A 12,100-nucleotide genomic window follows, 5' to 3' on the forward strand; every position below is an offset into this window, starting at 1 on the left:
TTGGGTGTTGCCCAGCCCGCTGCTCTGCAATGTCTGTTAGAGAGGCACCTCTGGCCAGGGCCCAAGAAGCCGCTACACCACGAGTAGAATGGGCTCGTAGCCCTACCGGGGGCGGCATGTTTTGGGCGAGACATGCCATAGTTATGGCGTCAATGAGCCAGTGGGCGATCCTCTGCTTGGAGACAGCGCTTCCTTTCCGCTGTGCACCGAAGCAGACAAAGAGCTGCTCAGAGAGTCTAAAGCTCTGCGTGCAATCCAAATAGATGCGCAAAGCGCGCACCGGACACAGCAATGCCAGGGCTGGGTCTGCCTCCTCCTGGGGCAGCGCTTGCAGGTTCACCACCTGGTCTCTAAAAGGAGTGGTGGGAACCTTGGGCACATAGCCCGGTCGGGGGTCTCAGGATCACGTGAGAATAGCCCGGACCGAACTCCAGGCACGTTTCGCTGACAGAGAACGCTTGCAGGTCACCTACCCTCTTGATGGAATTGAGCGCAGTCAGGAGGGCAGTCTTCAAGGAGAGTGCCTTAAGCCCGGCTGACTGCAAAACTCAAAGGGGGCTCTCTGTAGACCCTGAAAAACTACAGAGGTCCGATGAGGGAACAAGGCGTGGCCTGGAGGGATTCAGCCTCCTGGCGCCTCTTAGGAACCTGATGATCAGATCATGCTTCCCTAAGGACTCACTGTCGACTGCGTCATGGTGTGCTGCTATGGCAGCAACGTACACCTTCAAGGTGGAAGGGGACAGCCTCCCTTCCAACCTCTCTTGCAGAAAGGAAAGCACTGATCTGACTGCGCACCTCTGGGGGTCTTCCTGATGGGAACAACACCACTTAGCGAACAGACACCACTTAAAGGCATACAGGCACCTCGTAGAGGGAGCCCTAGCTTGAGTGAATGTGTCTACCACCGCAGGCGAGTTATGACATACAGCGGGAGCGCAGACCGCCTTGGCGGTTGACATATGCTACCGCTGCCGTGCTGTCTGTCCGAACTAGCACGTGCTTGCCCTGGATCAACGGCCGGAACCTCCGCAGGGCGAGCAGAATTGCCAGTAACTCGAGGCAGTTGATGTGCCAACGCAGCTGCGGACCCGTCTAGAGGCCGGCGGCTGCGTGCCCGTTGCCAACAGCGCCCCAGCCCATTTTGGAGGCGTCTGTCGTGACCACAACGCGCCTGGAGACCAGTTCTAGCAGAACACCTGCTCGTGGAAACGAGAGGTCGGTCCAAGGGCTGAAAAGACGGTGACAGACCGACGTAATGGCCACGCGGTGTGTCCCGTGGCGCCATGCCTGTCTCGGGACTCGAGTCTGGAGCCAGTGCTGAAGTGGCCTCATATGCATCAACCCGAGCGGGGTGGCCACCGCCGAGGACGCCATATGCCCAAGGAGCCTCTGAAAATGTTTCAGTGGAACCGCTGTTTTCTGTTTGAACGCCTTCAAACAGGCCAGCACCGACTGGGCGCGCTCGTTCGTAAGGTGCGCCATCAAGGAGACTGAGTCCAACTCCAAACCGAGAAAAGAGATGCTCTGAACCGGGAGGAGCTTGCTCTTTTCCCAGCTGACCCGAAGCCCTAGTCGGCTGAGGTGTGAGAGCACCAGGTCCCTGTGTGCGCATAACCCGTCTCGAGAGTGAGCTAGGATTAGCCAGTTGTCGAGATAGTTGAGAATGCGAATGCCCACCTCCCTTAACGGGGCAAGGGCAGCCTCTGCGATCTTCGTAAAGATGCGAGGAGACAGGGACAGGCCGAAAGGGAGGACTTGTACCGATACGCCTGACCCTCGAACGCAAACCGCAGGAAGGGTCTGTGTCGAGGAAGGATCGAGACGTGAAAGTACGCATCCTTCGGGTCTACCGCCGCGAACCAATCTTGATGCCGGACGCTCGCTAGAATGCGTCTTTGCGTCAGCATCTTGAACGGGAGTCTGTGTAAGGCCCGGTTCAGTACTCGCAGGTCCAAGATTGGCCGCAACCCACCGCCTTTTTTCGGTACAATGAAGTAGGGGCTGTAAAACCCCCTCTTCATCTCGGCTGGAGGGACAGGTTCTATCGCGTCCTTCCGTAGGAGGGTAGCGATCTCCGCGCAAGGTAGCAGCGTTTCCATCTTTCACCAAGGTGAAGTGGACACCGCTGGACCTGGGCGGATGCCCAGCGAAGTGAATCGTGCAGCCGAGTCGGACGGTCCGGACCAGCCCTCGCGACGGACTGGAAAGCGCAAGCCATGCACCCGAGTTCCGCGCAAGGGGGACCAAAGGGACAACGTCATCGGATGTACCGGCGGGTGGGGCCTCGCGGCGGGGCGGAGCTTGAGGTGCCACACCACATCGTGGCCGAGCTGAGTCCGAGGACATCGAAGCACTTACCTGGCTCCTTGTGACCACCCCCGGAACAGCCTGGGACGGGGGAGGAAGAGGCCTGTCCTCATGACCCATGGAGACTGTCACATCGGGGGCGGATTTGTGCCACATCTGGGCGCTCAGGGCGGGACCGCCGCTGGAGCGCCAACCTGCCAAATGGAGTGGTGGACGGTAGTTGTGATGCCAGCCGTACACACCGAATATGTGACCCAGGGAACAAGGAAACCACTCTTGCGGAGCTCTTGAGTACTGCAGCCACTTGGGCATGCAGCGCAATTTAAATGCAAAAGGTAACAAAAAGAAGATCTGCTTACCAGCTCCAGAGCAGCGGGTTTCGTTGTCCCTGGGTCGCCCGTCTCAGGGGCGCTTCGAAGACCTCCGTGGGTTCTTCGGTGCCGGCTGTGAGACGGGTGGCGTCGGCTTCCTGCGGTGGGCTCCACGCCGGGGCCGGGCCGGAGGGGCGGGCTGCGGCGGAGCCGGTGCAGTCACCGCAGGGGGACGCCCTCGGCGATGAGTAGATGGAGGGATCTTGAGCCACGCCGGGGCAGGACAAGCCGGCTAGCATCCATCTACTGCTCTACCATCGAGAACTGCTGGGCAAAGTCCTCGACAGTGTCGCCGGATAGGCCCGCCTGGAAAATGGGGGCAGCAAGGAATCGTGTCCTGTCGGCCTCACCCATCTCGACCAGGTTGAGCCAAAGGTGGCGCTCCTGGACCACTAGTGTGGCCATCGTCCGCCCGGGAGACCGCGCCGTGACCTCCGTCGCTCGGAGAGCGAGGTCGGTCGCCGAGCGCAGTTCCTGCATCAATCCCGGGGCGGAACTACCCTCGTGCAGTTCCTTTAGCGCCTTGGCGGACTTGCAGGAGAGCCATGGCGTGCAGGGCGGAGGCGGCTTGTCCAGCAGCGCCGTAGGCTTTGACCGTCAGAGACAACGTAAACCTACAGGCCTTGGACGGGGGCTTTGGGCACCCACGCCAGGTGGCGGCGCTCTGCGGGCATAGGTGCACCGCGAGCGCCTTTATCCACCAGGGGATTGCCGAATAACCCTGGCTGCCCCACCATCGAGGGTAGTGAGAGCGGGGAAGCTGAAAAGATCGGGACCGGGCAGTAAAAGGTGCCTCCCGCGATCTTGTCAGCTCTTCATGCACTTCCGGGAAGAAAGGAACGGGGCGGGGCGTGGCTTTGAGCGGCGCCGCGAGCCCAGGAACCAATCACAGAGCCGCGAGGGTTCAGGGAAGAGCAGTGAAATCCACTCTAACCGACGCTCGTGGCTGTCCGGGAAAGCATGTCGTCATCTCCGCGTCAGCCTGTGACTGGGCGATCGACCCCGAAGGGAGGAGCCCAGCCGAGGCTTCCGACTGGACGAGCCCGCTCTCCGATGCTGCGCTCGAGAGCTCATCACTTTCGCGGGCTCCGAATAAGAGGTCGAACTTGCCGTGAGACGAGCCGGCGGACTCACCCGGAAGCCCGATCGGGGCAGACGAGCGTGCTGGGGAATGGGAGGTCCGCGGGGGGATACCCGGCGGAGGCGGTCCCATTGGGGTCCCCAAATCGCCCCCAGTGCTAGCCGCGCTGGCCTCAAACCCGTGGGTAAAAGGACCGAGGCGGGAGCCTCTGGGGTGGCTCACTTCCTTACGAAGGCGAGCCGCGACCGCAACGTTGCCATGGACACATTCTCGCAATGAGAATGTGACCATCCACGAACGCTGTCTCCGCGTGAGCAGTGCCCAGACACGAAAGACAGTGATCGTGACCGTTAGAAGGCGAGAGATAACGAGCACAACCAGGAATAACACACAATCGGAAAAGCATCTTTAAAAAGACGCGTCTTTAAAAAGACGTTCCGTGTGTGCGCTCTTTTAGAGAAATATATACTCTTTTAGAGGGGAAAAATGCTCTTTCAGAAAATATACTCTCTAGTTTTTCTGCCGAAGCGCCCAGGGGCGTTCTCTGCAGTGCACCAGTGCAGAGGGGGAGAAGCCGCTGAAATGCGCCGTCAGATCCAGCAGGTGAATGAACAGTAGTATTCAGCTCAATGAGCATGACCGTTCGGCTCCGAAGAGAAAATCTGAATGAGTGGTTGCATACCAGCTCCTTTTATACCCGTATGTTCGGGGGAGTGGCATGCAAATACCACTCGCCAATTTTCATTGGCCTTTTATCAAAGACCAGAGGTGTCTCGGGCTCCCAAGAGTGACCCCTAGTGTCACTACATCGACACCAACGTCGAGTGAGTGACAGATAGGGAACCATCTCCAAGTGTCCAAAAGTCTCTCCAAACAAATAAAAAATAATAACTGTACATAAGAACTAATTACACGTACAAACTTAACAATGACTAAATGTTTGCATAGCATGCAGACATGATTTTAGTAATGGGATTACACAGAATGAGTTTTGTTCTGTGACATTTGAGTCATCATTGAGTCTGTGTCATGTACCTGGCGCCATCTCCTGGTGGTCATATTTAATTAGAGTGATTGATCACATGATTCTCTGCCCAAATATGAATGACTATCACCACTGGTTGGAGCAATCTGAACTCAATCCAGTTGGTTGATGCTATACCATTTCCGATGATGTCATCTGATCCAGGAAAGCTAACGTGTTTGTAGCTAGATAGCCAGATGCTGTGTGCCCCTTGTGCTTCGTGTGGGTTATCTAATGATCTATGCATCTGATTACTTTGTGTGTGTGCTCATTTTAAAGATAATCACCTCCTCTAAGTAATGGTGTGTGATATTTTATGTTCTGTTTATTTTTTGTGAAATTATAAGCGAAAACGCGGCATATGAGCAACACCTGTTCCTATGAAACATAAATGTCAAAGACTTTTTTTGACAAATAGACTGGTTGTATTCTAGTCTTTGAGAGCTTTCCAACAGCAAATGACACATGGCTATTTGATCAGTTTTATGTATTTACCAATTACAACAACATGTACAGTGCAAACTTTCAATTAATTATCAAAACGGAGCACTTCTGATTTGTCTGCAAATTTCAAAGCACTTGTGTTGGTCATAAAGTCTACATGCATTGTAAAGAACAACTTCTAAGCTTTAAAGCGATACCTATTTTGTGTTGGTCAAGACTGTAGTTATTAATATTTTGATATTTAATTTTTTTCTCGCGGGACTGCAGGCGGGCCTATACTAGCTTATTTTCTAGGATGGTGTCAACAAAACATACACCACTGATCAGACCAAAATCAATAAATCATTTTTTTTTAAATAAAAATCTTTCACATGAACATTAAACAAAATAACATCAATGACATATTGAAATGAACCTTGTGAAAATGTAAATTAATAACTTTGGTGGGAAAATCACTATATGCACATTTGTGCAGCATCTTCTTCCTCTGAACTTTGACATTGGAAGTTCTTTTCCACAACTATTTGTATTTTCAAATATTTAAATGATTAATTACTTATTTTGTACTGCTTTTTTGCACATTTGTTAGACCGTGCAATAATGCTTGACCTGAGAAAACAAAGTGAGTAAAAAATAAACACATAAATAGCTCTAAATGTCATAGAATTGGTGTAACAGATGAAGAGGACAAGGTTTTTTTCAGTCAACCCATTTCATATAATTTAATAAAAGGTTAGGTTATAGAATGGTGCCTTTTAAATTGGGTTTCTTGACTATTTTACAATTTTTTTGATTGTTTGTCATACTTTGATAGTGACCCATATTTGGAAAAACATAGAAAAATATTTGTAAAAATGTGTATGGACTCATGTGATCTAAATTTTCTTGTCCAACATTCTGAATATCTTTCACAGGTTTGATGCCACTAACCTGGCAAACTTTGGCAAATCTTGTGACTAGCTCATTCAGTATGTTTATATACGTAGTTATAAATGAGCTATAGGGGGTTTTTGCATAGCTGAGCTACAGTCTTTACCCATCTCTCCGAGTATACATGACACAATGCATAACAAATCATCATAAAATCGTTCATTGGTTTGTTTGTTTTTCTCTGTGGGAGTAAAAGTCTTATATTTTTTGTACAAGCAAACTCGTGCAATTTGTTACGATTTCGTAACTAAAATCATTCAAGCTGTTAGCAGTGTAATCATCTTATTAATAAACTCTTATTAATATCTTCATCTCCCGTCAGTAATGTCTTAATTAGCAGACACCGCGTTTCCCATGTTATTGTCTCACAGCATTATTAGTCTGCTTGTAAAACAAGTTTTGCTTGTAGTTTATATTTCTTTGTTGTTTTATGTGCATAACAAGGTTGCATTATGCAAACTCAGAGTGAAATTCATAATGCTATTTCTACAGCGATGTTCCACTGGGGAAGTAAACGTCCGGGTGGATTGTTTTCTTTTCAGCCCACACCTAGTTTTAATGAATTAATTAGCTGTATCATTCTCTTGTTAAAATCTGATTAGGATTAAATGCTTGGAATGATATTATTTGTGCTCCTGTTCACTTTAATTAGATATGACATCAGAAATACAAAGGAAATCGTGTTTGCTCATAAAATATAATTGAACAAATCAGAAATGAGAGAGTGGGAAAGCTCCGTTTTGAAACTCTGGGACAATTTTGGAGCTCTGAGCAGTTCTATTGATTTTCAGAGGTTAACTTTTTGAAGTGATATGATTTTAAAGGAAGTTAGCTGCAGGGCATGACAAAGGATCAGCCCTTTGGAAAAAAAAATTATATTAATATAATTTCATGATCTCCAGCAGCTTTGTGCAGTTCTGTTTCTTTTTGGGTGGTCATTTTCATATCCAACAAATATTAATGTTCCCCATTCAAACCATTGCAGGTCGTAGCAGTGTTACTTTAGAAAAATTAGTGCTTTACACACTATTTGATCTTATGTTTGGTAATATTGCTCTATTGTGTATATATATATATATATATATATATATATATATATATATATATATATATATATATATATATATATATATATATATATAGTTATAGATATACAGTATATAAACTGGTGGCCAAAAGTTTGGAATAATGTACAGATTTTGCTCTTATGGAATGAAATTGGTACTTTTGTTCACCAAAGTGGCATTCAGCTGATCACAATGTATAGTCAGGACATTAATAACGGGAAAAAACTACTTAAACTACTTCAAAGAGTTCTCATCAAAACAATCCTCCACGTGCAGCAATGACAGTTTTGCAGATCCTTGGCATTCTAGCTGTCAGTTTGTCCAGATACTCAGTTGACGTTTCGCTTCCTGTAGCACTTGCCATAGATGTGGCTGTCTTGTCAGGCACTTCTCACGCACCTTACAGTCTAGCTGATCCCACAAAAGCTCAATAGGGTTAAGATCCAGAACACTCTTTTCCAATAATCTGTTGTCCAATGTCTGTGTTTCTTTGCCCACTCTAACCTTTTCTTTTTGTATTTCTGTTTCAAAAGTGGCTTTTTCTTTGCAATTCTTCCCATAAGGCCTGCACCCCTGAGTCTTCTCTTTACTGTTGTACATGAAACTGGTGTTGAGCGGGTAGAATTCAATGAAGCTGTCAGCTGAGGACATGTGAGGTGTCTATTTCTCAAACTAGAGACTCTGATGTACTTATCCTCTTGTTTAGTTGTACATCTGGCCTTCCACATCTCTTTCTGTCCTTGTTAGAGCCAGTTGTCCTTTGTCTTTGAAGACTGTAGTGTACACCTTTGTATGAAATCTTCAATTTTTTGCCAATTTCAAGCATTGTATAGCCTTCATTCCTCAAAACAACGATTGACTGACGAGTTTCTAGCGAAAGCTGTTTCTTTTTTGCCATTTGTGACCTAATATTGACCTTAAGACATGCCAGTCTATTGCATACTGTGGCAACTCAAAAACAAACACAAAGACAATGTTAAGCTTCATTTAATGAACCAAATAGCTTTCAACTGTATTTAATATAATTGCAAGTGATTTTCTAGTACCAAATTAGCAATTTAGCATGATTACTCAAGGATAAGGTTTTGGAGTGATGGCTGCTTGAAAATGCATCTGTCTAGATTTGATCAAAAATGACTTTTTTCAAATAGTGATGGTGCTGTTTTTTACATCAGTAATGTCCTCTTTACATTGTGATCAGTTGAATGCAACTTTGGTGAATTAAAGTACCAATTTCCTACCGAAACAGCAAAATCTGTACATTATTCCAAACTTTTGGCCGCCAGTGTGTACAGTATATATAGTTATAGATATACAGTGTACACTACTGGTCAAAAGTTTTGAAACTCTTACTCATTCTTTATTATAATTAATTTTTCACATTTTATAATAATAGTAAAGTCATCAGAACTATGGAATAACATAAATGGAACTATGGGAATTATGTTGTGACTAAACAAAATCCAAAATAATCAAAACTGTGTTATATTTTAGCATCTTCAAAGTAGTCACCCTTTGTCTAGAATTTGCAGACATGTACTCTTGACATTTTCTCAACCAACTTCTTGAGGTATCACCCGGGATGCTTTTTAAACAGTATTGAAGGAGTTCCCATCTATGTTGGGCACTTATTGGCTGCTTTTCTTTATTATTTGGTCCAAGTCATCAATTTCAAAAACATTTTTTATTATTATTATTAAATTTTAGTTTTATAATGAAATAAATTAACATGTTGGCAAAATTATATTTTTGTCTACAAAACTAATTTCAAACATTTAAGCATACGCCTTCAGATCAAAAGATTTTTAAGATCACGAGAAACATTTCAGTCAAGTGTTTCAAAACTTTTGACTGGTAGTGTGTATGTATATATATATAGTTTTATTTCTATTTAATTTTCAATTTATCCTTTGAATTTTATTTTAATTTATTTATAATAATTATTATATTTTATTTAAATTATTTATAATAAGAATTATTAATAATAACTTATTTAATTTCTAATATACATTATAAATGTTTATGTTTAATGGGTTTAAATTTCTTGGGGTTGTCTATCACTATCTAGCCATTTTCATGTTTAATGAAGGTGAAATTTTGTAAAGGTTTCAAATAAAATAAATAAATAATGATAATAATTAAAAACATTAATTTGTGATCATTTTTGTTTTAGTCAGTTTTGGAGTCATGGAAATGTAATTGTTTAGTTTCAGTTTTTCCAGTTATGTTTTAAAATATGTTTTTATTGATTTTTAAAAAAAAAAAAAATTATTTCAGTTAACAGGAATATTTTCATTTAGTGTTCATTTTAGTTTCTGTTAATAATGATAACACTTCCAGTCAATCATTTGAGCACGCTGCTGATTCACATTTATTTCTTGCAGGTTTTGAGCTTTCTCACTGTGACGATCCCGGCGTGCCTCAGTTTGGGTCAAAAGCGAGTGATCAGGGCCACTTCACCGGCAGCGTGGTCACATACCGCTGTGATCCTGGTTATAGTCTCCATGGCAGTAGCATACTGAGATGTATGACGGGCGAGAGACGGGTTTGGGATCACCCGCTCCCCTCCTGCATAGGTAATCCACCCTCCCACTAGATAACATGCAGCAGGGCGAGACATTTCTGCAGCCCAAAGTATGTATAATGTGCACAGTATGCAAATTTTGTGTGTGCATGGAATACTCTGATGACCTACTACTTTTGCCAAAATGTGCAGTATATAACAGTGCAAACTTCATGGAATACTCTCAACTTTACCTTCTATGTGACAAATGAAACAGAAATAATTACATATGCAATTTTTAACATCTCTTTCTAGACATATTATTTGATCAGATATGATATGGGTGTTTCTTTAACTTTAGGCAATATCATGTCCTAGGGGTTGACTTTTATTAAAACAAACTGATTTCATTTTTTTTCTTTTTGCTATATAAGGCACCATTAAAGCTGATTTTGATATTTTGTTACCAGGCCTTCATCATAAATTTTTTGGTACTTTTCAAATGCTCTTTTTGACAATTTTAGACTTACTTACTTTTAAAAATCTATTATAAAAATACAAATTATTACATGTTTAAAACTTTGATATTCTAAACAAAAAGTGAAGTAAACATAAACCATTTCAGTTTTTATTGTGTGAAAATTATTTCTATAAACTTTTCAAAAAACTAGTCTATCCCACAGTTGTAGTGTCATTTCCACAACACCAAACATTTTACCCCTAATACAAATTTTTACAAAGTTAGTGTACTTGTTAACCAAGTTGACAAAAGTGTCAGTGAAGAGCATGCTTGAGATGAAATATGACAAGTAATGTTTGAATAAAACAAAGAAAATCAAAGTAAATATCACTTTTATATCATTTTGTATATTATTTTTATATCATATTTTTATTGGTAGTCATCTACAATCAAGTTGTAATTTTGCCAAATAATTTAATTGTGTGCTTTTAGGATTCATAAAATGGGTTATTAAATTAGCCTTAACCGGACAAACAAGTTTGTATTCCATTAAATTAAAAAAAATATTTACAGTACATCAGCATCATTTCCACCATAGAATTCTATTACATGCAATACTGAATTTGAGATGCGCTGGAAATGACACTGTGATGGGAATTGTCATTACTTTCGGAAAAAAAATGACATCCCCTGTGGTGTGTGTTCAGACAAGGTTGGACATTGTTAGTAGACAAATAAATAAACTAGTGAGAGTGTGATTTTTTTTTAACAAGACTTTGATTTCTAGAAGTCCACAATGCTAAAAAAAAAAAATGTAAAAAAAATAGCACCCAGTATACAGTATATACTGCACATTATTTAGTTGTAGTATGCTTACCATTTTGAGCACAGCCATCGGCATGTGCAGTCTTAATCCTACAGATACTGTATATCCTTGGATCAACATGGATCACACTTAATTGGACTTCTGTAGAAATGCAGATGTCTCCGTTTTGAGTGTGTATACAAATACCTTGCATGTTTTTGTTGCTAATAATTGATGTACAATAGCTTGCCATGTCATGCGTCTTGCATCAGTGCTCGAATGATAGCTCAGTGTTTGAAGAGTTTACTTTCAGCACCATTTCCTTTCTCCAAGATCTTACATGTTTAAACCTTATTAATTAAAATTAAAATTTGATCCCTGTCCATTGCGAGGATTTGTGTAATTGTCGCGTTTTGTTAGCCATGCATGCCTCATACAAGCACAAGATTATTAAAAGCTTAAGTGCGTTATTTTTCCGATGTTAAAGTTCTTTATTCATGTTTAATATGCAGAGACAACTCTAAGTAAGCCTTTTGTATTGTAAGTTGACATTCACAAGCCGTTTTACTTCCGTAATGTGATTAAAGCTGTGTTTTCTTTAAAAAAAAAGCACAAATCTGGGTTACAGTGAAGCACTTACAATGGAAGTGAATGGGGCCAATCAAAAGTATAGTCAGAGGACATTAAAAATGTGTGTGTTAACATGATTTTAGTGTGATAAAATCACCAACTAACCTTTTCTGTGTAAAGTTATAGACAGTTTTACAACTTTGTTGCCATGAAGATGTAATGTCAACAAACCCTAAAACTCTGAAATGACTGTAAAAATTACAATTTAAACAACTTTACATCTCAAATAATACACGAGTTTTAATAGAAGAATTAATGTAAGTGCTTTTATAAAATTATAAGCTTAACATTTCTGCCTTTAAACCCTCCCAAAATTGGCCCCATTCACTGCCTTTGTAAGTGCCTCACTGTAACTTAGATTTTTGCTTTTTTTAAAGAAAAGGTGAGATGAGTACATCTTTTTTTTTTTGTGGTAATCAACATTATGCCACAAATGCTGTCGATTGAGCTTAACTTGTATTGAACCTGGAATATT

General features: G+C 42.7%; 1 protein-coding gene across 1 annotated transcript in view; it reads left to right on the forward strand.

The window, feature by feature from the left end:
- csmd3a (CUB and Sushi multiple domains 3a) overlaps positions 1 to 12,100 on the forward strand; it is a 437,506-nt gene that overhangs the window by 195,744 nt on the left and 229,662 nt on the right. The window contains exon 25 of the mRNA XM_051721095.1: positions 9,612 to 9,803. Within this exon, the coding sequence (XP_051577055.1) occupies positions 9,612 to 9,803 (192 nt within the window). The remainder of the gene's footprint in view (positions 1 to 9,611; positions 9,804 to 12,100) is intronic.

This window comes from Myxocyprinus asiaticus, chromosome 16 (assembly GCF_019703515.2).
Source record: "Myxocyprinus asiaticus isolate MX2 ecotype Aquarium Trade chromosome 16, UBuf_Myxa_2, whole genome shotgun sequence".
Lineage (NCBI taxonomy): Eukaryota > Metazoa > Chordata > Actinopteri > Cypriniformes > Catostomidae > Myxocyprinus > Myxocyprinus asiaticus.